This window comes from Bombus affinis, chromosome 6 (genome assembly GCF_024516045.1).
Source record: "Bombus affinis isolate iyBomAffi1 chromosome 6, iyBomAffi1.2, whole genome shotgun sequence".
Lineage (NCBI taxonomy): Eukaryota > Metazoa > Arthropoda > Insecta > Hymenoptera > Apidae > Bombus > Bombus affinis.
In genome coordinates, this window is record NC_066349.1 from 2,446,996 (window position 1) to 2,473,245 (window position 26,250).

General features: G+C 45.0%; 1 protein-coding gene across 3 annotated transcripts in view; it reads right to left on the minus strand.

Moving 5' to 3' along the window:
- LOC126917125 (acetylcholinesterase-like) overlaps positions 1-26,250 on the minus strand; it is a 38,302-nt gene that overhangs the window by 8,630 nt on the left and 3,422 nt on the right. Inside the window, exons 2-8 of one of the 3 annotated variants that reach the window (XM_050723651.1) lie at positions 13,211-13,371; positions 8,817-9,140; positions 8,283-8,513; positions 7,387-7,678; positions 6,470-7,105; positions 6,139-6,300; positions 5,893-6,068 (exon numbers count right to left, since the gene is read on the minus strand). In XM_050723651.1, coding sequence (XP_050579608.1) covers positions 5,893-6,068; positions 6,139-6,300; positions 6,470-7,105; positions 7,387-7,678; positions 8,283-8,513; positions 8,817-9,129 — 1,810 coding nt within the window. In that variant the 5' untranslated portion in view covers positions 9,130-9,140; positions 13,211-13,371. Of the gene's footprint in view, positions 1-5,892; positions 6,069-6,138; positions 6,301-6,469; positions 7,106-7,386; positions 7,679-8,282; positions 8,514-8,816; positions 9,141-10,329; positions 10,588-13,210; positions 13,372-26,250 lie in introns of those variants that run through there. The other 2 variants (XM_050723652.1, XM_050723653.1) reach the window with 2 other exon arrangements.

The following is a 26,250-nucleotide window of genomic DNA, read 5'->3' on the forward strand; positions in this document are numbered from 1 at the left end:
AGCAACTTGGATGAATTGGCGTTGCAACCGCGAACGCAAACCGACTACTAATAAAAGGGAGAAACGTGTGGCGAACACCTGGACGCGCCAGTATTCCCGGGAGTACCGATGCTCGATTTTGCGATCGATTGGAAAAGTTCTCGGCAAACTGCAAGAGGAACCGAACTCGTAATCAAACTCCAAGTTTCTCGTTCGCAATTCTCCCTCGACATATTTTCGTTTAATTACTTTGCAAGAGTAAGCGTCGTCGAGTATCGGTCAACGAATTGTCCAACAACTTTCTCAACGAACGACCGAACGATCAGCGACAAATGATCTACGAGCAAGAAGGTTCGCTTGGAAAAATGTTTATCTCGTTTCCAGTTAATTATTTGGACAAATTTACGAGCCTCGATGTAATTGCTCTCTATGATAATTCGAGCATCGACGATCGACAGCCAATAGCGATACGTATATGCTGCTGCAATCGTCAACGCTGACTATTATCGTACCGTTCTGTTTCCTCTTCTTCGTGGCGACGGACGATCAATCAGTATGTTTAGAGAGGCTACGCGTGTCATTGTTTTCGCGATCGAGCACCCGTGTACAGTAATTAATTGCGATCTATCTATTGGACAACTCGTTAGCTGTTAATGCCTGCTAAAATATTAGATATTTCCGCGGAAATATATTAAGATTCACGCGAATAAGATACAGCTTGTGTATATATATATATCTATATATTTTAATGCATATACAAAGCAAATTAAAGAAAGAAAATAAAAGGCAAAGTAGGATAGGAGTAAAGGATACAAATGTTTGAATCAAACTGTGAAGCAGTCGTCGTGCTAACAGACTATACAAGAATGATGACGCCATGATTCTATTTTTAGCAATACGAGTTCAATAATTGAGTGATACTTTATTATATAATTACCGCGTGTGCTCGATATATACGGATTTCCCTGTGTATCGTTATTACATTCAATTACTTGATGATACCCGATTAAGAAAATCATTTTCTCCTTTTTAGTATATTTTTAAATAAAAGTCACTTAAACAAATCTTTTCAACTTACATATTTTACTTTTGTCTCGATGTTTAGTCATTTCGCGATGTACATCGATTTCCTATTGCGGGATAAAAAGATTTTTCCACGTTTCAGCCCAATAAATTCAGCTAAATAGGCAATTATTTCCAATAAAACAATTGTCAATTTTTTGAAATTACGTATATCGTATTACGATCGAAAAGAAGCATGTGTTTCAAATCTCAGTTTTCTAGCTGTTCGAGAAGTGGGTGAAATTTCGATTATAAAATTCCAACTAGCCAGACGGACAGAGAAGTAGTAGAGAGGTAGGTTAAATAAAAACTATCGAAATAAATTCGAAGAGTGCGAAGAATACGAAACGTTCTTTTAAAATTTTAAACGACGCGGTTACGCGTGGATAGTTCCTAATGGAACTGTCGCCGTAATAACTGCTTCGGGATACGCCGAGGTTGTTGCGTTCGCGCAGTAATTTTCAAATTTCATTCGAAACCTTCTTACTTCGTAACGTCTAGTAAGTGGAAATCATCGTAGGAGAGAGAAGCAAGAAAATTTCAGCACCTCCGCTAAGAGAAGCGAATCGATTCGAACTTGATAGTCGTAGATTTTCATATCTTTCAATTTAATCGCTTATCTGTGTATTTCGATTTTCCTCTGATATGTTTTTATCGGTGATTCGAAAATTTTCGAATAAATATCCGCGATTCGTTTTCGCTTTTGATCGATTACGCGTCCTATAGTTATCGTTATGGTCGCGATTCCATTATCGCCCGTACACGGCCAACGTCGATGTTTCGATGGATTTTGGACGGAAGTCAAAACGGTGGTGGCCAGCGTAAATATACTTTTATAAGGGATCGTTAACGCGAGATAACGGCATTATCGTGAATGTAATAGCGGTCCGATCCGAGCGGGTTCCAGGTTGGCGCCGTATCAACGGCAGTTCTGCGGCGCATACATAGATTACGGGGAACGTGTCCGATAGAAGGGTGCATTTAACTCCGTGACGTCACGGCTGCGGTAGACACCGGAATTGGTCTCACGGTTACGATAGCGTTACGCCAATGGCTCGAATTCGGATCGTTAGCGATGATGAAAATGACACCTTCGTCCGCTCCCGTCCGCTCTGCGGACTCGTACCGCGTTACCGTTACACGGTGCACCCGTACGCTGCTCGCCTAAAACCTCCGTTCATTTTACGAGGCGATAAATCCTCGTTTAAAAGCAACCGAGAACGTCACCGTGCGTGATCGATTAGGTCGACCGCCCAAACGTACAGCGGACCCGGATTACCGGACGTTTCCTCGGAATACGCGTTTGCTCGCGATCATCGGGAAATCGGCTCGCTTATCGATGATTCGTCGATGAATTGTCCGAGCCGGAACAAGGGAAAATACGAGCAGAGTGTATCTGCGGTTACGCCAATGGTTTACCGTGTAAACGAGCCATTAGTGCTCGTGACAACGACACGTCCCCGTGCTGTACACCCTCTACCTTCATTGGCGTGCGGTTAACCTTTCCAAGCTCACCGACGTAATTATAAAGCAATGCCGCGACGTCGTTGTTCTATTTACAGTGCCGATGCGCCAGACCAGAGAATCGCATCTGCCGCATATGCAGACATTTTATTTAACCGCGCAACGTTTCGTCCTAATTCTCCGATCCTGTCGCGAAACGCGACTGTCCTCCCTTACCTTACTTATCCTCGTAAATGTAAAAGAGCCGTATGTTCTCGTCGAAGGAAAAACTCGTTTACGGGTCGCTGCTATCGTCGGCTAGCGAGGTGAATCGTGTTGTTTATCGTAAGGCGAATCTTCGAAAAGTTTAAAAACCTCAGACTTTGGCCGAGCCGTAGCAGTCGCATGTACTCGCGAGTGAAGCGGAGCTCTGACGATTCTGTCGAAAGAGATCTGGATACTCGCTGCAGCTGCAGGCACGATGGATGTTAATTGAAAAGAGGAGAAAAAAGAGACAAAAAACAATCGACCAGAGGAGTGTTGGAAGAAGATACAGCACCGCGGCAGCAATTTTCCGCTGCACCGCCGCGCCGTTTTTATCCGTCGCGATATCATCCCCTCTTTGCTTCGTCCATCTGCCCCGCTAAACCATTCACCGGATATTCCACCGACTAACGCAGCCACCCCTTTGTATTTTCTTTTCTCGTCCCCTTTGTTCTACCATCCTATCGAGATCTTTGAGTCGCAACTGCTGACGGATTGCTCCTCGACGCTGTTCGATTCTTGATTCGATCGCGAGTAGTTTATCCGTCGCGAAAAAGCGAATAAATTCGCTGCGACCGTTATCCCTATCCTCGGCTCTCCAAGTCGCTGTGCGTCTCCTCCGTTTGCCCGCGAGCTTCTCCGCTGGAATTTCATTTTCTATCTTGGTGAGTCGATATCGTTGAATTTTCCTCGTTGAATATTTCTTATCGATCGAATTACCGTTACTGACGCATTCGTCGCGAGTGAACGATAAAGAAACAAACACGGGCGTTCGTTCTTTGTTTCTCTTCACTAAACTAACGAAACGTCGACGAAACGTTTATCGAGAAGTAGTTACGACATTCTGGAGTTTTGGGAAGATTTTCCAAGAAACATCGTCTGAAATCGGTGCCACTGAAAATTGGCACGTCTCTCCGATTCGACGATTTCTTTGCGAATGGTCCCTGGCCAACGACGACGACGACGACGACAACGGTGCCGATATTGTTCGGAACAAAGAAGAAGCGGATAGAGATTATTCTTTGAATAGATATCGATGGTTGGCTCGCAGCCATTCCTTTTCCGCGACCTAACGTTTCTCCAAAGGCACGGTGTACGCGAGCTAAGCACTCTCGATTGATAGCTCATCTCGGAGTCAATGGGATACGAAATTGCTTCTCGAAGGAGAGAACTTCTCGGTAATCTTCATCCTCCGACTCTCGTAGATTTAGCCAAAATTCCATTAATCAAACGAAATTAATCGTTAAATAAGTCTGTTCGGGAATTTGCAGCGAACGTTGTCAACGGATCGGTCATATCGGACCCGAGTATCTCTATTTTGTCGATAGTTGCGCAGAGTGAAAGAATGTTCGTCTCAAGGATGTTGAAACCGTCTAGGATCGTTTAAATCGACAATCGTTGCAACATAGTCGACCTGAGATATAGTATAGTCAGCGTCGCACTTGAATTTGCATCGTTCGCTCAGACTTGTATTGAGCTCGTCCTGTCTCGCGAAGCGTCTCACACGGCGCTCGAAGCCCACTGTTTCGCGATGAGAAATACAGGAAATCTTGTGTCTCGGGCAAAAAGCGAACGCGGACCTTTGGTCGGAAACGCAATTACGGTGAAAGAAAAAGCCTTTTTCGGATATATAAAACGCGATCCCACGTGCTCTTCTAATGCTGCGACGACCGATAATCGTGGCCAATAATCGAATCTGCATAATGGACGAACCGAATACGAAGGATTAGGTTTCCTCAGGCATCTGCCTGTATTTTGTGGAATGGCACGAGGCCAGAGACCAGTCGCCCCCTCAGTCAGGAAACCACGAATATCGTCTCTATTAAATTGCACTCACTTATAATAACGTAATTGGGATGGAATAATTTGATCATAGAAAAGCTGCCAAGAAAGCAATTTCCAATTTTCAAGTCCTACCTTTCGTCGCTGTTCGCTGTTCCACTTGGTTCGATCGTGAAACAGCAGAAGGAGAAATAAAACGAGAGAAACTTGAATAGAACTTGTTAGTAGAAACGATACTTTTTTTTCAAATTCGAACGAAAATTTCGGAAAATGGTCGAAACCCGCCCGAAACAGTGCAATTCGCTTCGCTTTCATCAGAAGCGTGTCAAAAGGGCGAAAAATATGAATCGGAAAGCGAAGGACAGGAAACAGCGCGCGGAATACGTGATTTACGTTTCGTCGAAACGATTGAAACTTTTTACTCGTGACAAGCAAAAGGCTGTGGGCCGAGAAGAATTTAAGAGAGCGAAAAGTTCGGGCAAACGTTAAAACTTGGTTGGTAGCTACGACGGTCGACTGTCTCTTTCATTGGATCAAGTTCAACAATGTAGAGAAAGAGTAAAGTTCGTTCGAAAATTTCAAAAAAAGCAACCTTGATTTCGTACTTGATTTACACACGCGAATCGAATATTTCGAAAATTCCGCGTGTGTACGTATCGATAGGTAAGCGACTAGGATATTGGATACGCGAGTTGCGACACGAAATCTTCTACGCTGGCGTTCCAACGTTTGTTTCGCCACGCGAAAAGGCTCGGCTATTTCATTTTGTTTTTAATTCACCAAGTAACGGGACCTCGTTAACGTACGTGGGTTAGATTTCCATAAATTAGACAGAACGAAGACTGACACGTGTTTATTCCTCGGCGATTCTGTCTCGTTCATTCGTTGGTCGAAAGTTGAGCCTGAAAATTTTCCTTCTTCGTTTGGCAGACGATTCCTTCGTGAACCGGTATGACAGATATCTCGGCTCGAATTACGAATGCTTCGTAGCCCCGGAAGCTTAATCGAGAACGACTTGCATTCGAAGTTCGGTAACGGAGCGCTCGATTAAAATCTCTCGACCGGAAAAAGTAATCGAGCCGATTGATTTGCTTTCGACGGTCCCGAACGGCCGCCTTGAGGTTAATGAAACGTATTTTCCACTCAACAGGTGTCATAGGAGATAATCTAAATGCAGTCGAAGGGTTGAACGTTGAACGATGAACCGACCGTTAAGATAGTTGGCGCGAGCGAGAAACACGTTCGACAAATTCCGATAAACGGCAAAAGATTCGAATCTTTCGTTAGGAAATAACGCGCTGCGGCAACGCCGTCATTGTTTTTCACGGCAAGAAGAACAAGAAGAAAGTAAAAGTTACTCACAAGTAGCGGCGAGGAGTTGCGGAAGGTATTTCTTCCAAAAAGTGCACTGCCTCGCTCTAGGTCCGTTTCCGATTTCGGAACTGTTGGTATCCAACGTCAGGTATTCCTTTTTGGCGGCAGTGTGCGGCGGCCAATAGGTCTGCGTCCATGATTCGACGTCTCCGACGTTCGGATCCCTAACACAACGACAGTCAACCGTTAGAGATGCGAAGAAAAGATAAAAACTGTGATCGCTCTTCGACTTACCCTGTTTTTGCAAAGTTCGCCCAATATCTCATCATTCTCTTGGACAAATTTATCTCCTCTGGCATGTATCCTTTCGAAGAATCCAACGGCTCGCCAAAGATGTAGCTGATTTCGTCCGCGTGCATCACACCGGTCCATCTTGGCCATGGGTTGTTCGCCGATCTATGGATTTATGGAAAAGAAATCGGGGTCACGTAAATATCGTGGTTTAGGCGAAAGCGAGCCGAGATAAAGAGGCGAACACGTCCTTTTCGGACGAGTTGCATTGATCGGTTTGCCTACTCGTGATATTTACTTCTTCTTTCCGAATCGATAGGGACATGAATCTCACCTGTGTTTGTAATAATACATGTAAACGGTGTTTCCCGTATCGGCGTAACGGCCAGCAAATTCGTTCACGTTGCAAGTGAATTGATAGTCGCCGACGATTTTATCCAGGGCGTCGCGATTCATGTGAGGGTCGTCTGGACGTAGCCAGTCCGTGTATTCGTAGATAATGGCGTGCCTTCCGAACTGATTGACGTACGGATTTAATTCGGTAACAGCGCTAACGAACTGTTCCCTGGTGACTTTTACATCCTCGGCCATATCGATGCGAAACAGCTCGGTGAGATAGTAAATAATAAAGTAGAAACCTTCCTCGGTGTTCGAGCCCATCATGATGTTGGCCTTTTTGAAGGACGAGGTGGCCAGCGAGCGTTGTGGCGTCTCGTCGAGAAAGGCGCCGTCGATCACGGGAACGAACGGAAACTCGCAGATGCCCAGAGTGCCCCATTCGTTCTTCACCAATTCAATCGGATCCTTAATCAGCAGACAATCGATCACCTCTTGCAAGTTGTCGCGATCGTGAGGACAACCGACAGCTTCTGCCAATCGAATGCCGCGCATGATCGACTCTTCGCGCGAGATGATGGCCCAAGGTGCTGTTGGAGAGCCAGACTGCATGATGGCTTGACTGAAGAGATGCCTGAAAGCCAGAGAAACACAGAATGGTGTCTCCGTTAAAAGTTGGCCAATCGTTTGAAAAATCGAAGCGGCCCTAAGTTCGAGACCACCACCCTCCTTGTTTTACGACGTGTATCGTCCAGCGGCAACTGACGCTCGACCACAACGATATAATCGGCTGTTCGTCGAGGGGGTGATCTCCAACCGTCTATCGCGTAGCAGCGTCGATAGCAGTAGACATGGTAGCGGCAAGCAAAGAAACAAACAAAACAACGTAAAGTGACAAGGAGAAAAGGTATGCACCTTGATAGAGGCGAAAGGAGGTGCATAGAAACGGAAACGGCGCCCGCGCTCTCTCCGAACAGGGTCACGTTGTCAGGATTTCCGCCAAAGGCAGCGATATTGTCGCGGACCCACTGAAGGGCCATCATCTGATCAAACAGACCGGCGTTCCCAGGAACATCCGACGTTCCGAAGTACAGGAAACCCAGGCTGGCGACTCGATACTGCATCGAGACTAGAATCACATTCTCCTCGGACACCAGGGTTTTGTGATCGTAAACGTCGAGGGTCGCCGATCCGGAGTAAAAGCCACCTATAAGGATGTCGCGCGATTCCATCTCTCGAAAGAAACCTCTGCTTTCCAAATAGATCACACAGACGCACGCACGCACGCACGCACGCACGCATGTACGCGCAAACACGATCAATCGAGTGTCAACTAGTGTCTGCGCCTATACACGGGATTTTTCGCAGACTCTCTTTTGCATTCCATTCGGATTAATTTCTTTCACATTGAGGAGCTTCGACTTCTTTTTGAACAACGCTTATTTCGTGACGGCCGCGCGGAAAAAAGCTGACATTTGGAAACATTTTTTAAGCATCACACCGAATATAAGTAAAATCGTAGCGAGGCAACGCTCGTATCTCGTCAAATAATTTCTTACGATCGAGCACCTGTTGGCGCGATGCAACTTCCGTAGCGGTGTAAACGGCTTTCTCGAGCGTTCTTCCGATCATTTAGATGAAGTTTGGGTGAAAAAATAGCCGCCCTAAAATAACGGCGCGCGACGAAAATAAGCGTTTCTCGTTAAGAAGCGACCACCTGTAAAAGAACGTCGACCGCTGGCGACGGTGTGCTCTAGTTTCCACGAGCATGTCTAGTCTAAGGATGTGAACAGGTGTCAGCTGGAACTCACCACCGAATATCCATACCATAACAGCGGCATTGGTAGGCCTAGGCCGTGGCGCGACCACGTTCACGTAAAGGCAGTCCTCGCTCAACGGTGTGTTTGGATTCCACATAGTCGCACCTGCGAAGTCGCCGAACACCGTGTCCAGAATCTGCACGCAGCTATTCGGTAGCGTAGTTGCGTTTAGAGTCCCCGACCAACGTTCAGCCGGTCTCGGATGCCGGAACCTCAGAGCTCCTGCAACAGAATCCCGTCCCGTTTGTCTCCTCCCAATCTCTCGTCTCTCAAACGATCCAGTTCGATTCCTTTTCTGTTTTTCATTTCCTCTTATCATTACCGTTCGATTTTTCCATTACTTCTACCTAACGATCCTTTGACCGCTTTTCAGAAAAAGAGAAACTTTCGCGAGAAAGACTTTCGAGAAGAAAGAGAAAATTTCCGAGAATAGCTCTCTCCGGGAGTAATCGTCCGGGTGAGCTGGCGATGAAAGGTTAATCACCGAATTTTCCAAGGCGATAGATCAGTACAGGTTGAACCTACCGAGAGGTTTCTGCGCGTAAGGGATCCCGAACCAGGCGTCGACCTCCTTTCCCGTGGTGGCAGTCATGGTCTTACCCTTGACCTTGCCCTTTCTGGTTTGCACTACCAGCGGATCGTCGTTCGAATTGAGGGCGGCTGGTCTAGGCAACTCCTCGCTGCTTCGGAAATTCTTCGTATCCTCGTAGGACATGTCCGCGTGATGTCTGCTTCTGTGAGACGGCGTGCACCAACAGACGTCCAGTTGAACGAGTACCGTTAAACTTAGCACCATCAGGGCCTCGAACTTGCTCAAGGAACTTCTCTTTCTTGACATCGTGTCCTCGCCTAAAACACCACATTGCTCGATTCAACGTGCTTTTTTGCCTTTCCCTTGCGAAACGGTTGTTGGCTTTCAAATGAGTTCGCAGTTAGAGAAACGTACCGATCGTATTCGAACGCATTCGTAAAAAAGAGTTGGTTTATAACGCGACTGCGGTTCGTGAGGTAAAGCAAGATGGAAGCCTACTGCTGTGAGAGACAAACGCAACGCAGGGTGGTTCATTCCGATGGAAACTTATTCTTTATGTGCGTCGGAGACGATCGTTACTTTCTTGAGGCGATATCGCGCGAGAACGAGATTCGGCCTGTGATTCGATTCACGATCGATTCACATCATCATTTCCATAATTAAAAATAAGGTCGGTCTTTGTTCGTCTATGTATACCGTACGTCTCATTGCGGACGAGTTTTCTCTCGTTGCTTTCATCTATTGAACTCGCGCTATTTACTCGACGATTAAATGCACCACCTTTCGGTACGCGCATCTCTTTGTCGTGACTCATGGAATCGGTTCGTGTAAAATTTCGAGCGTTCGTTTCTTCGATTGTTCGCGCCGTCTTCGATATTCGGAAACTGAGCCGACTTCCCGTAGGTGTCTAAACGTTCCATGATTTCGTCCGCAAAATTGATTTTAATTTCCTTGGAAAAAAGTTCTGAAAATCGAAGGATCTCTTCGTCCAGCTGTGCACGACTGTTTTGTATTTCCTACATGTTAAAAGGAAACATATCGTGGCGATTCTATACGAAGGTCCGCGTTGATTGGTCATTTCCTTCTACGTGTTCCGTCTGTGTGGAGCGTTGGTCACGCGCGATTACACGCAGTATCTAAGTGTTACACGCGGAAGCATACGTGAGAGAAATAACAGATTAGCTGTCATCGGGAATGATAATTTATCGCCGACTGTCTTTTCGTTCAATATTCAACGTTTAATGACAAGTATTACCTGGTCGCTTTTCGTTTTCGTTTCCGTTTTAATTTGGAAGAACTTCGCTTTGGAAAGTGATTTAAGCGCTACCCGTAAACAGATTTTCTTGCAAGAGTATCAACATTGATAAACGATTTCTTCTTATTCGCTAACGAATTCGTCGCGGAGATCGTTCCCGATACAATCGTCCAACGATTCGAACAAACCCCGTCACCGTTTCTTCTATCTACCATGAAATTTATTTTTGTTTCCAACTGTGTTCTACTTACCGAAATCGTTAGGCAAATGAGACGATGCGAAGCTTCGCACAATGATAATTTCGTTGTTTGAAAATTTTCCACAAGGTAGAACAAGATTGATTGTCGGTTGCCCGGCTGCGTTTCGTCATACACTCTGCAGGGTGGAATTCGGGTGAAGAAAAGAGGAAGTTCGAGCTAGGGACGCGAGGTACCTTTCTATCGAGGCATAGGCAGACACAGAGGCTGCGAACGCAGCCGACGTAAAAGGTTAGTTGTCCCCCTTGTCGCGGTGGCAGCATCGTGCAACGGGCGATAACTCACGAGTTCATTACGAGAATCATTGCAAGAACTAGTTATCTCACGTTCGTTTCGCTATTTTCAACGTGGCATTCAGATCTTGCGTAATCGGTCGCTTGCGGATTCAACGGACTTCTCGTAATGATCGTCGGACGTTTTTCTCGTATTTTACTACACGACTCCCGCATCGATTAACGCTATATTCTTTCATCTTCCATTCAATTTTACTTTAAGGTTAACTTTAAGGAATATCTCAAGTTTGAACGCGATTTGAAAAAATTCTCATTGGTAGGCATGAATTTTTGTTACAATTATACATGTATATTAAATATTTTCTCAAAACGTTACGAATCCTCCTCGCTTGCTAAAATGACAGCCAGATTGAAATGTAAAAATACGACGACCGTAGCAGGGTTAACGATGTTACTACGATTCTACGATTCTACGATTAAGATCTATTCGCTTTATTTCGTGGAATGTACGAGGAAGTTTCAGAACGGCTAAAAATGAAAACGATACGGAGTTCGAGTCTGTTTTCGTTTCGAAATTCGATTAGCGTGCGCTGACTATCGACGAAGAGAAGAGAGTGGAAGATTGCCGGGCGAAAAAAGGTGCAACCTCGACCTCGCTTTTTTTTTCAAGTTTCCCGTTTCTTCGGGACAGTGGACATCGAAGCTGGCAGCCACTCGGCCCAGAGACCCGTCGTTTATCCTGACTGATCGATACAGCCATACCTCTCGTTTATTTATGCTCCTTGTCGCGTCTCTTTTCGCGTTTCTCTCAATCCTCGTTTTTCTGGGCAAATCTGCACGTGGTTAGCTACTCGGCACCGGCTTAGTTTGCCATACGCTCGAAAGTTCAGTCAGAGCACATTCGACTGATGTTGTCGATCGTGATAATCGAGATTTCTCTCGATCTCGTGCAAGCGATTGCTACGGTGCAAGTAGAGTGCACACGTGCATACATATATGTATATCTAGAGACGATCGTGGCTTGTATCGCAAACTTTTACGCCAGCTTTATAGGTTAGATCTATCTGTATCCTTTGCATACATCGCGATTATCTTCTAATTAATTCCTTGCCACTTTTTTAGTCATTTTTTTTCTTTTCTTTCTCCTTTCTTCTTGTATCTTTTCGCTGGTTTAACAAGTAAAGAAAAAATCGATTTACGACGAAAACTTAGCGAAAGCGCGCGAAATCAGATATAGAGAGATGTAATAACATCGTCGCTGTACGTATATCAGTCAATAAACGCGGATGCTGTTCTATTACGTATGCGTTCGTGTAACGAGCAATTCCGGAGAGTGTTCCGGAAAATATAGCGCCGAAATTTGCCACGGCGCTTGGAAATCGAACCGCTCGATTAAACTGGTAAAATCCACCTATGCCTCCCAGTGGAATTTCCTGCACGCGAGATTTTGCATCGTTTTATTGCAAGGCTACTGCGTTATCAGTCGGCCGTGTTATCTGCTCGGTTTATTTGTCGAAATTATCCGCCACTGTTCCATTGGAAACAGAGCTTTTTAAACTCGCTGGTTGAACTCTGTTAACGTTAACGCGGATTAACGACACGTGTCGTCGTATCGATTTTCCTTAAACGCGAATGAACAAAAGAAAACGTTCGTGTCGATTATTCGAATTAACCTAAGGGACCAGAAAATGTTGGCGGTTGCGTGTATCAATCATGCACCCTCGCTTTCCGCAAAGTGGATCGTTCGATAATTAATTACGCGTGTGCTGCGTCGACAGGGCGAAGAAAAAAGAATTCTACCAGCTCAACAGGCTCCCTCCGAGTTTATGTTAATTTTTGAATAAATACGGTGATATCGTAATTTTCATCCATAATGCGCGAGATCGTTCTGTACGATCGTATAAACTCGAGGCTAATCTAGACGGGCACGAAAACCGAGGGAAACGTATAATTACGTTGTCCATATCGCGGAATGGCACACAAAGAAAAAATATATTTAAAAGCAAACGAGGTTCGAAGCGAAAGTTTCGTTCGTTGGGGATCTGGCTGGACTTTCTCCGATTTCCAAAGGGAGACCGAAGGCAATACCGCATGCGTTTTCGAGACGAGATATCAATTGGCTCTGTACTCTTGATGGCGCGATGAATGGCCGGCGTAGCGTACCAATTAGACCAGCAGTCCGTACAAAAGGCAGACCAGCTTTGATTTCGAGCTATTCGATTCGCTTCCTCGCTCCGGTCCAATTAGTTACTTACTTCCATGGCTCCCTTCTTCTCGTCAATGCCAATCCGTTCCTTAGGCTTGGCGAATCATTTTTCCGAGACCGAGGGAAGATCTTGGTTAAACCGGAATCCAGGAACGAAATGAAAACCGAATGGAAAGAGTAATCATTTTGAAACGAGAAACAAGAAAGACCTACGAGAATCACGATTTGGCTCAATTAGGTCATTCTCATTATCCCTCTTATCGATTTTTATACATTGTATCTCGACGTCCTATTCTGAAACAGCTATCTGGAAATTTTTTCTCGGATACGTGGCGGAAGAAGGACGAAAAATAAACGGATCGGATTTTGACGGATTTATCCGTGTTCGAAAATTGTAAAAGAAAAGGAAAAAAAGAGAGAGTTGCGGCGTACTTACAGTGTCCAAGTCTAGATGTGGAGATCTTAGGTATTTAAAGGTGAAGTAACGGCGAAGATGATAGCGGAGGTGGAAGAAAAGCCCTTCCTTCGATCCTGCGAGGGGCAGATCCGCTTTTCCGCCCTTCCGTCTACATTCCAAGTTCACGGATCATCGCTTGGCTGCAACAGCGGGAGTGGAAAATTGAGTCAGGAGTGTGGCAATCATGAGTGAAAAATTCGATAGGTCGAAAGATCAGGCGACCGTTAGCCCCGGGAATTACGAGATTCCGGTACATCGTCAAATCTTTCCCCTCGAAAGAATCATCGCGCATTTTCCTACGAAGGGTGAATCGTCGAAGAATGTGGCTCGAATACTACTCCGAACGTTGCGAGAAATAAAATCGAGAAATTTGATCCTTAAATGTAGTCGGAATACACGTTGCAAGGATCAAGGACAGGAGAAGAGAGAAAGAGAAGAAAGTTTGTTGCTTTTATTAGAAAATCTTTTCAAGGAACGAGACTGCATCCTATCTGTGTCGTGTTCGAGCCATTAGGAGAGCCATTATCTTTGCTCTTGAGAAAATATTTTTCTTCGAGATTTTTCCCAAAGACACGGAGAAATCCGTAAGTCTCGCCGGCCGACGACGTCAAGGAAACTGAAAATCCATTCTCATTTCGCGCGTGTCTCGGATGATTCTTTAAATTACGACAGAGATTATACTTTATGCGAAAGAGCAAATGCTATAAGCTGAAATCTTGTTTTCTAGTCGAAATTTTAATTCCTTCGTTATACAAATGTCGAAGGGGAAACAACTGCGATAGCCAGAGGCACCTGATAAATTTATGAGGACGTAAATAAACGAACTCGTAAAATTATGATAACACTCGGATACGGTGAGTTCCGTCAGATTTGAACGTAGCCGTGTCATCGTATCTAATTCTTAGGTGTCTTAGACTCTAGAATGAGTCTCGCTACGACGATTTTTCCTTCGCTATTTCGGTTTGAGCCGATCCATTGGCTAGAAGCTCCGTAAATTCCGTACCGGTCGACTTACACCAGGCAAATAAACCGAGTATACACGTACGCGGAACAATTCAGGAATTTCTAATAAGCGTATGTCCCACTTTCGAAATTCATTTCGAGGCTGCAGCGCACGGTACCCCGCCTCGCGGGAACGCGGATAATGAATTTGGATCTCATCGCCAAGATATTCGGTGCGAGTACCGTTCTCGCTTCTTCTCCGCAAACCTGAACTTGTCTTCCGCCCTGTAATTAACATTACGTCATACAGCCTTTCCTTTCTCGTCTTCTGTCATTTCCGTCAGAATTTTCTTCCTCGAAGAAACGTACGGCTCGAGTTACCGATTGATAACTCGTTAGAATGCTAATTGACATTGATCGATGAAACAAAGCCTTATCTTATCTATCCGCTCTTTACGACACTTACAGTCGTTAAATAAACGATGGTGTTTTAAAAATAATTGCATACTTGAACATATTTGAACACTTCCTATTACATGTAGATTTATATGTGTACTAAAGAAAATATTTTGACATCTCATTAGCGCTGTAACCAGGCATCGCGGTTATGCTGACGAAATTAGTAAAGACTAATAGAAAAAAAGTAATAGAAGTTACGAGATATTTATTGGAAGCATAGATATTCTTGCCAACGATCAGCAAAGTAAATAGGTACGATATTTGAACAGTCAATTAGTCGCTACGTTAATAAGCTACAATTTGTAGTGAGATCATCTGTAGCACTAATTAATATGTTTATGACTACTATTCGTACTATATACTAACTTTTCACTAACTCTACATTTGCAATAAAAGTTTCGTAACTTTTTGATTGGTTTCAAATTTTACGATTGCAGTCACGATAGTCGTGTTTCGCTACAGCGCTAACGAAATTTCAAAAAGTTTCGCATAATGCGTATAACATATTCATAAAAGAATTCTATGGTTAGTGTTGAAATACTTTACGTATAGGTCGTCTACCGTACGTAGAATAGCGGAAAGACTAAAACCAGATTGGAGAAGAGGTGGTATTCGGAAGATTTTGAAATTTAAGGGATCGACGATTCCGTGGCGCTGAAGATGCTCGTACCGCAACACGGCTTTGTGTAAAAACCGTGTCGGAATTGAAGCGAGCGTCGTCGAAAGGACGGCGTGTAAAGATTCGCAGGAAAAGATTTCCCAAAGGTGAGCCAACGTGGAGATTCATTTTCCGGCTGGAGGCCGTTTCCAGTAAAAAAACTTCTTTTTTCGCGTCTCGTTTCATTGTTGCGAATGGTACGGTGCAAGCTGGTCGCACGACAGTACAGCAGAGGACAGGCTGCTAGAGAAAGAACGAGAGAAAAGAAGAGAGAGAGAGAGAATTTATCGCAATGACAGTCGGGCGAGAGCTACGCTGCCGGATAGAGGCGCAACTTGCTGCGAGTTCCTGACCTCGCTTTCCAGCATTCCGTACATGCGAAACAATTAGTTTACTTGGCCTGCGGCGATACAATTTCGGGAAAACAAACGAGAAGACCCGGTTTTCCGGTTGTCCCTGTTCGATTCTTGCACGGTTTCGTCCGGGAAATGATACTCGTGATTCCGTTATCGGTAAAAGTATCTGCCCGTTTCTTTTTTTATCTCACTCGTTGAAATTACTCGGCCGTATAGTCTCGATAAGAATAATAAAATATGTATTACGGTTACGTTTGTTATCGCGTATTTTCACCGGCAATTTCGCAGGCAGATACTTTCTATTATACAATAATATCGCTGTATCGCGTAGAAGAACAGATTTATCGGACGATGCTTAAACAATAGCTCGATGATCGATTTCGTCTTTTCTTATCCGTCTAGTATAGTTTGTAAGGAAAAGTTCTTTCGGCATTCGTAGGCGCAAACACACACGCAAACACGGGACACAAATGGTAGAATCAAACTGAAAGTATATGTATATGTGTATGTATGTAAGTATGTACTATGAAATAAGTTGAAACGACGAAGGAAACCTTCTCGCCTCAATCTCGATTCTGGTATTTTTCCGATAACATAGAGAGGAAGCTTTTCATCGTTCGAACAATGCGCGTAAGGAGTCTTTAAATGCAAAGGGCCGTGATTCCGTGCCGTCAACCACAAAAGTGAGCACTGAAAACGCCACGAGTTCGCGGTCCACCGCTTGTCCGCGAAAACAATGCCGCTCGGCTTTTAAATAAAACTGCAACTCGTAATGGGAATCATTGTTCCTGCCTCGATGGCAACAGAGCTATATTTATTGTTCGGCCCGTTCGGTTCGTCGTCAAAAAACGTTTAAACGAAGCAGTTTCATTCGACGTTCATCTATCGGCCCGAATAATTTCCCCCACAGCAGCCTGTGTCGCAAAGCGTTTTTCAATGCGTCGCACCGGCCCCGAGATTCCGCAGGAAACAAAATCGGCCGCGAGATTTACCGACTTGGAAATCAAACCAGAGTTGCGAATAATTTTTTATTTCCAACCGTCTGCTTTCATAGATCCTATGGTTTCGGTGACTTCCGCCATTAATCTTCTCTCGATACTTGAAAACTGATTATCTTTTGTTTATTTAGATTTTGCGGCCGGATCCTGCAACGTAGATTGTAACGAAAGCGCGTTGAAACGGAACGCGACTACTCGAGTTGCGCAATTTTATACGCGTAATTTCTCTGTAATTATGTGCAAGCCGCGTAATTAGCAGAGATACCGTGGATCTTGTTAAGATTCGTCTGATCATACGATGCGGCTATTCGAATTCAGGAAAGTTCAATTTCTTCGCGGGTCTCGCCACTCTTTAATTATTTCGTCGCAATTTGCTGGAAACAGAATCCTCGAAGAATTCAATCTCCAGCGTAGGTTCTTTCTCCACCGGCCACGGTAAATCGCGATCCGCTCTGCGGCCTGGCAAGCGGAGAGGATACACCGAGGAGACGAGAGACTGGCGAAATACCACGCGAGCCGAGGCATCAACAATTCGACAGCAACTTCCAGGCCTAATAACGCTAAACTAAAGCTGTTGCGCGTGCATACGTGCAGCAGAAACTTTGTTGCGGAACTCGCTGAAACGAACGCTGCAAAGCGGTTTATTTACGTGCCGCGCGTATTCCTAGCCTCGATTCCGTGTTTCTCTGCAACAGCTATCGATTTATTTGTATCTTCGAACCGTTTCGCTTTTGTCGCGTCTTTTTCTTCTTTTCCTTTGTCGATTTATTAAAAATCTACGAGACATCCGCAGTCTCGTAGTTGCGTCAGTTTCCTACCGTTGACATTAATACTATCTTATCTTGTTTATTCTCCTTTCTAATTTGTTGCAAATAAGACACGTTCGTGTTCGAGTACTGCCACTTATTGTTTAATTGAGTCAATCAAGGCCGAGACGATAAATAGAGAAAAAAAAACGATGAATTATCGACCTTAATTACGCATTGGAATAATCTTGCGATCGAGATAAGAACGAAAACAGGGAGGGGAGAGAAGGCTCGGAGGAAGAAGGGCAGAAGGAAAGTGGAGATTCGGCTTCGCGAAAGCAAACGCAGCAGAGAAGGAAGACAAACAAGGGGTGGTTTGGGAGTCGGTGGTGACCTAGAGGTGTCACTGGGTTAGCGTGTTCATGGGCCATCCATAACCCTGATACGGGTGATACACACTCGGTTTTAGCCTGTCATAGGTTGGCATGCAGCCCTGCGGATACAACGGCGCATCTACATACGAACGTTTCATGTTCCACTTAAGCGTTCTTTCTCATCCTAGGCCTGCACGCAACCTGTAAACTACCCCGAATCGATCGAGTTCCGATCAGATCGAAAACGAACGCAGGCTATTTAAATCGGTGGGAATCGAACGACGACCGACGCGTACCGATTTAATAACCTCGCAGTCATCTAACTGGATGAATCGTTAGCGATAACGAGCGCTGCCGCCTTCCAGTAATTTCCTTTGTTGCACGATGAAAGAATTGGCTCGATAACGAACGAAACAAAAGCGTAGACGAAACGGCACAAAAGAATCGGATATTGCCGATGCGAAAGTATAATCATGGTGATTCAACGAATGCATCTGCATCGCAACGAAATCTACCTCCGTTTTGTCATTTTTATGGCATCGATAGAAAGATTCTATAAAATGAAAGTATCGAGTAGCGACACCGATTGATGTGCAACGGTATTCAGAATCATGCGCGACATTCTCATTTTCTTTTAATAGAAAATGAATCACAACAAGGGCGTATTACTGTCTTGCTACTTGCTTGTATTCCAAGCTTAATCTCGTAAAGCGATTGGGATTAACGCGCTTCGAATACCCGCGAAATTAACATCTGGAATTCGATCTAAAATAGAAGAACGCTGGAAAATCGGCTTGCGATCGTCCCATCGGAAAACGATAATTGACAACATTAACTAATCGAGCGAGAGGCGGAACTACCGATGGGTGTGAGTTTGATTAGCGAAAAGCGAAAAACACGGAATCAAAGTGGAGCGAGAACGATCGAAGCGAAACAGGTCTGGCGAACAAAAGAGAAAAATGGCAAGTCGGTGCATTATCGAAAGTGGAACGACGAAGAAAGATATCATAACGAGGGGGTGGCTGAACAGACGGATGAAACGAGTACTCCGAAATCCATTCATTCGCATTCAGCAGAAAGTTTTATTAGCGGAACCGAGCGTCTACCGGCTGCATTCTCTACGCTCTCTGACGTTTTCTGTCATTTTAATCCCTCGACTCGTCTCGATTTACAGCCGCAGAATGGAAACGGTGTCGCGTCTTCGTTCGCCAACATGGTTTGTACAGCCGCGCGAAACGGATATGAATTTGTCAGCGAATTTTCAAACGGTGTAAGCCGCCCGATGACGAACCACGTGCACCACGTAATGAGAAAATCGACCGCGATAAAACCCGCGACCAACTACCGGATTTACGTCGACTGGTTGCTGTCTTGAAAATCGGTCGCTATTGCCTGTTTCGTCCAGGGTATCCATCCTTTTGTTGCCTACTTTGCATCCTGCTAATTTTCCCACGGCACAGCTAAAGTCGGACAAGGGACCGAGGTTTTGTCCACGAGATTGCTTCCATCGATTTTAGTTTGTAAGTCGCTTTGTAAATAGCCTGGATACTTTGAGAAAGTCGTTCATCGGTATCGCGGCGAAACTTTGAGCCGAGTTTCACCGCGTACAAGGAACAGACATCCTCGTTCGTCAGCGAACTCGTCAGGTGCATCTAGAAATCAAAGTTTCCAGCGAGAAATGAATTTTTCTTTTTATTTATAAGATCGCTCAACGGCGAAATATAGCTTTCTCGAAATTAAACAAATAAAATTCGATGGTGAAATTTCCAAGTATTTTTAACATTTTAAATTACATTCTTCTCGATTTATCTGCCATGTTTTGTGATCCACTGCCGATGCAAATACGACGAACACGTTTGCAATGATTCGAGCATCGAAAGAATGATCGTATAGACAGGCGGTGAACTTTTTGCGTTCGTGCGCGAAGAAACCGTTGGTTTGGAATCAACCGACGATCCATCGAGCAGTGGGGAAAACTGGAAGAGAAAGAACAGCGAGGTAACTTAAGCAATCGTCGAACGAAGGAGAACAAAAGAAATGCACGGGAACAATACACGGCAAGGTTATCCGAGAGAAAAAATTCCGACAGAGTAGCGGTATTTCATCTTGATTTCGAGCGATTAAACGAAAGTGGAGCGATGCAGGAGAAGGGAGTTGGGGCAGGATGCGAAGAAACGTGCCAGTCGAGCATCCCGCGTCACGTGTAGGAATAATCGGACGGCCTGAGGCCAGGACTCTGTTGTTTGCCTGACAATGCCGAGGAAATTTTCGGTCGTTGCATGAATTTGGCAGGAACAATGTATCACGTTCGGCCGACGCGGCGGGCGGGTAAGTAGAGGCCAGAACCGCAACGTATCTGCAGTACAAGCTACGTTCGTAACACGGTACAACTCTGCAGAGTTGCATCGTGTGCGCGCACGTTTATGGGTTGGCGCGTGTACAAAGGCACATGGACCAAACATATACAGACCTACCAAACGTGTATATGCATGCCTGTACAATGTGCACATAAGGATGGAAGAGCACGTGCAAATATACGCTCGCAAACACGGTTGGCCGAGCAGCCGAGAAGCGACGCGATTATCTCGGTGACGTCGTTTCTCTCCTGGACGTGGATGAGTTATAACGTTCAATTTCAGAGAAGACAATTGACGCTGAGAACGGATGAGACCGAGTTCAACGAAGGATATACGACGAAAATCACGATTAGGTTGGAAGATAGGCTACAGGGTTCGAACGAAGAAAGAAGAAGGAAAAATTCGAACGCAGGACGTGACATCGAAGGATCAGGATCTCGATGGCGAAGCTCGGTGATCCTTGACCCGGTTGCTGCGACCGAGCCAAATATTAACCCAACCTGTGCTCCGAAGCCTGTCTTTAGAAAGTCGTTAAAACGAAAGGTCTGCTCTTCTTAAACCGCGACACCGTTTCACGGCTCGTTACTGTCGCGGCTCGAGGTTCCTCTGGCATATATTAAAATAATAATGAGGAGGGTGTCTACATCCTCACCGACGGAAAGTCCTATCGAGTTTCGTTCGACGTTGTCACGACCTGCAGGGTAAAACGGAACAAACGAATCGTGAGCCGATATCGACAGGAAGTCGCGAAAAACGCTACACGGACGCGCGATCGTCGGATAACCCGATAGTCTTTCTGCTGTCCTTCCGTTGAAACGACGCAACTCCGATGTTCGCGAATCAATTTATTTACTCGCATATCAAACGAAAAAAAGATCCATCGACTCACCTGTATCGATGTGATTACGTGAAAGGCAGCTTCATATTTAAGCTTCGAACAGTGCCAACGATTTTGCCTATTTTCTAGCCATTCGACTAAACATTATCACCGAATGGAGAGCATCGATCGATATTTTACAAAGGACGATAAATCGCTTTAAGCAACGCGACCCGAGGGACCTCCGATTTCTTCTCGAGGGAACCTTTGATCCCTCCTTTTCCTTTGTCTTTCATCGTGATATGCCACGCTCGAAACTAGATCGTCTCCGTGCGATCGTATCGCGTGCAAGTGCATGTACGACAAGCACGCTAGCACTTTCCCTAAATGGGGACTAAATGTTTGCGCATCGAAAGTGTATGGAAGCTACGGTGATAACGTCGATGCCAAGAAGAGAGTTTCGACGATGCACCGCGTCAAAAAGCAGATGCAAACGTAGTCGAAAAGAGAGGTGTTCCGGAATATCGTTCTGCGACTTTATCTTCGTCAAAAATTCTGAATACCCTCGAAATCGTATGGCGAAAACGCAACTGACGCGATAATCTTCTTGCCTAACTGTTTGGAAACCAACTTGTACAGGTCTGAGGTGATAAGGTGTCGATTAATTCACACAAACATCGGAATATATCTAACTACGAAGTTTATTAGAATATACCCGATGCTTATACTAGTCGTACAATATACTTGCTGTTTCGTTTCGCGGTCGCTAATCGATCGGCGCAAAGAAGTGTCGGTTAGATTGTCGCTGCTCGAATCTCTCGGTAACTAAGGATGCGTCGCTACCCTGTCCGCTATATTTATATCCGCCGGAGTTGACGATAGGCGTTGGGATTTGAATTTCGAGAATGTTCTCGAACGTCCCAACGGGCGCCGAGCTCGCGACCTGTTTACAATTGTTGGTTTTTTGGGTAGCTGACTCACGAGCCTATGGTCACGGCGAAAACGATGGATTTGGTCTAATGATCGGAACCGCCTAAGGTCGATAGATCTATAATTAGCTCGTGTTTGAGTAAACACGGTTTCTTGTGTAGCGGATTTGCTGGGCAAAAACTATGATGACTTTTGTCGACAAGTACCGCTACAGGTCGTAAATAGTTTTCACAGCACGCTGTACACTAGCGTACGCTCGACGGTGAAACTTTGTCGTCGTCGGATAGACCCCATTCCTCGTAAAGTGAATCGGGTTTGTAACCTTTGATCGAAATAATTTATTTACATGTAACGATGCGCTTGTGTTCTGCCGCGGTTCGAGCAAATGAAGTCGATGGAAACAGTTGCGGTCTAAACACGGACGTACGAGGCGTTGAGACGTATTATCCTCTATTAGGCGACGCATTTTTTATATTATTCGATCTGAGTTTCTTATCATGGCGAAAAGGATCATTCGATCAGCGAATCTTAACGCGAAAAAATTAAAAATATATGCGAAAGAAAAGCATTGATCTTAGGATGCACGATAGAGAAACTTTAGGGTCTCGTACTCGTTAATATGTACAGCAAAACTTTTATGCGATAACGTAGACGGCAAGTTCACGCGAGCCGCAATGGAAAGCTGGCAGTGAAGCGAAGTGCCAGCCTGAACCAGACACCGAGACCCGTATATTCGTTCGACATCGAATTAGCCTTTCGTTCGCTTCTTACCATCTCCTTTTGTTTTCCTTTCGATCGACGTTTGCGATCCAGCGCGTCGCAGTCCGCGCAACGCAGCAACTCTGCAGATTTCGATGAAAGTCGCGGAACGTTTAAAGCGACGATTCCTCCTCCCTTGCAGTAGAACCGAGGCAAGTTTAGGCACGATATCGATGGTTCTCGTTCGAAATAAACTGTTGCGAGCTTGCATCGTGGTCCTTTGCGACGTGAAAGCGCCTCGCGGAAAGCTCGAGCCGCTCTACAGATTGAAAAGCTATTGGAATACCGCGACTCGGATAAGTCGAGTGTTAATCGCCAGGCTCAAAGAAACGCGAGCGGGGCCGGTCTCCTCTTCTTCTTTTCCCGAGAGCTTTTCGCTTCTTAAAAGCTCTCGGAGTCGGTGCTTGCGACGTTAACATGCCTGAAAAATATTTTGTGTTTGCCGCAGATGAACACTTACAACTGCGAATACTCGGGCAATAACGTCGAGTTTCGAGACAATCGACAACAACGCCTTTTCTCTACTTCCCCGATAACGCGTCCACGCGATTACTTTGCGTTGGAACTGGCGAAAACTGCTACCCCGTGGCCCGTGTCTCCTCTTTCGTTCCAAGTATTCGCGCGATTCGTCTCGTAAAATTCATCGTCGAATGTTAATATACAGGAGGAACGACGCGTAACGAGTACAGTTCGACTCGTTTACTTCGCTTGGAATTGCTCTACCGAATTTTTACGCGTAATACCGAGCATCCGGTTGGTTCGGACATTTGGCCTCATCGAGTTCGATGCAGCCTTTCGACGCCAGTTCACGGTGGCAATGCGTCGGAAACTGCTGCAGCCGCAATGCAGCTCCGGTGCAAAGAAAAATCGTTCGTAGCCGGATGCACCTGTCCTTTCTTTTTTTCGTTCCCTTACACGAGCATCCGTCGCGTTCCGTCAAATCCTATCGCGATGCACGTAACAAAATCGAGACGCTGATAATTACAATCGTTAGTAAATTTCGAGTCTCGAGAGCGTCCTTGTAAATCGATGATTCGCGTTGACGTAGACGATTCGTTGATATCGATTTTACGAACGAACGGAGTTTCTCTCTCTCTCTCTCTCTCTTTCTCTCCTTCGTACAAGCTGTTTTTCAGGCCAGGTGTAAAACGTTTTATCGTGCCAAAAAACTCATCTAGCCAGAGTGTAATTTCGAGTCCTTGCCGGTTAAGGAAGTCACGTGACGTTTAAGTCATGAATAAAAAATCAGGCTGCGGGGGGTCTAATGGAAGGCAGATTGACCCGATTAGATAAGAATCTATCGCGAAAGCTGACATAATGAGCGTAACGGATAGCGGTATAACAAATGGAGGAAAATCTGGCAGGCCAAGTTTCGCGTTAACTGCCGCGCCACAGAGGTCTATGTTCTACTTGCCGGCTGACTCTGTATCTTCACCTTCTACTACGCGTCTCTACGTACTTACACTAGCAGTGCCAGCACTACATCGCCACTTTGAACGAGTCTTTCAGAGATACTAGGGCAAACGTCGTTGATACCGTCATTTCATGCGATCATTAACGAATCAAAGTGGTTGATTGCTTTCGAGTTGGATGGAATTAAAGCCCGCGCATCTCGCTGGCCATCGTTCTCGAATGGTATATCACAAAAGTAGAAAAGGAACGTCAGAGAAGATAGAGTGGTCGACAGGATGAAAGGTTGTCGGTGAACGAGACAGTGAGATAACAAAGGAAAAGAAAACGCGAGGAAATTACGGGAAAGGAAGTTTCGTCTCTGTTTGAACGAAGCAGTTCGGACGTTATTCCGCACGCTCTTTTTACGTTTTTTTTTTCCCTTTTGTTCCACCTACGAGCAACTAGTCTAGATTTCTTCAAAAAGGTAAACGAACGCCACCGAGGTAAGTAAAATTACCGATGAAAATTATTTGAAAAGTATTCGCGTTCTCTCGCCATATTGAAAACGTTGCAGTATTCGAATAACGAATATAGTATAACAAATATTACAGATGGAAAATGATTTAGTTTAATCTAGCAGAATGGCAATCTGGCAACGAGTCTCGTCACGCGATGTGCCAGCCGAAATGGTATAAACAGTTACGTGTCAGCTGACACAAAGCCCTAGAAAAGGGACCGTAGATGGGCGGCGGTGGAAGGTAAACTGGTAAGTCGTAGGGGATAAGGAAGGATAGATTAACCTGGTTAGATAAGGATCTAAAGAGAATGTGGCGGCATGATAGAGCCTCGAGGGTTAGCTGCAGGTGCGACGACGGTTGGTTGCAGTAGTAGTTGCTTTCCTTTAAAGTAAGGCGAGCCTTTAATATCCTCCAGCAATTTCTAATATTACGCTTACTTGGGTAACGATAACAACTTTTTTCTCATTTCCTTCGATAAATTGCTTAAAGAATATTTTTACGTTCCATCGTACGATCGATTTCTCTTTCGTTTGGATCTCCCTCTTCTTTTGTCGCATCGTATAACAAAACGACGTATCTATTGTGATTCAAATTTTCCCTTCCTTTTCTCTTTCCCTTACTTTTTTTAGCAGCGTTTACTACAAAGAGCGTGGAAAGGGTTGATTTGGTAGAAAAGAAGCAGAATAACGGGCAAGCAAAGTTGAGGCAGCAACGTGCCTTTGTTGTTGGGAATTGCAGACGCGCGCAGATTCGCCGCGATTACGGTCTCGTGCGAATAAAGGCCAACGTCCTTATCAGACCGTTGATCTCGACACTTATCGATATCGAGATGTACTTCTTTTTTTAGGGGACATCGACGATCGGACTATTATTCAATTTCCAAGACTCGTTTATTTCTGTTCTATTCTGTCGTCGGATTAAACCACGATCGAATCTTTCGATAACGTGAAATATGCTGTCCGAGTTAGAATTCCCGAGCCTAAGCCGAAACGATTTGCCGTTATCGTCGAGAGCAACGGCTGTTTTACTCAAAACGGCTGATTCTAACGAAACTCGAATTTTACATTTTGACGACGTTTTATATTTACGGTAAACGTATGTAGCAGAAACGTACGGTGATAGTTGCGAAGATAAGTTTCCAGGCTCCGGTTTATTTTAACCTGGAAGCCCGGAAAACGAGAGGGTCATCGAAAACTCTGCGAAGATTAACTGAAATCGTTAAGAGTTAATTAGCGCGAAAACGTGACTTCGCAACTATGGCAGCGTATTACAGAATCGCAAGCTCCCAGGCGTTTATGCAAACCAAGTGAATTTTACTCGATTCACGTAGGATATACGATATGCGTGATATACGACCAGCTTTACGCTTAACGATATTCGTAGTATTGGATCGTGAATTTTCTCGTTCAGTTAACCGATAACTAGACCGAAGCTATCCACGGTGAGATTCGTAGTTTTCACGATCGTTTATTTTTCACGGAACAGGTAGAGTCTCGGAGGAATCGTTGAAAGAAAAACGGCGCCCAAGCGATGGTTGGAGAAAGAAAAGTTGGAGGAAGGAAAAAATATTGACTCGACCCTGTTTGCCTCGACCCATCTGAATTTCATCTCACTTTCAGCGACGCGTATATAGTACGTATAGACGGGTTCTCGATCGACGTCGTCGCGACACACAGACGCTGTATTAACGGCACATTGATTCGGTCGCGAGCA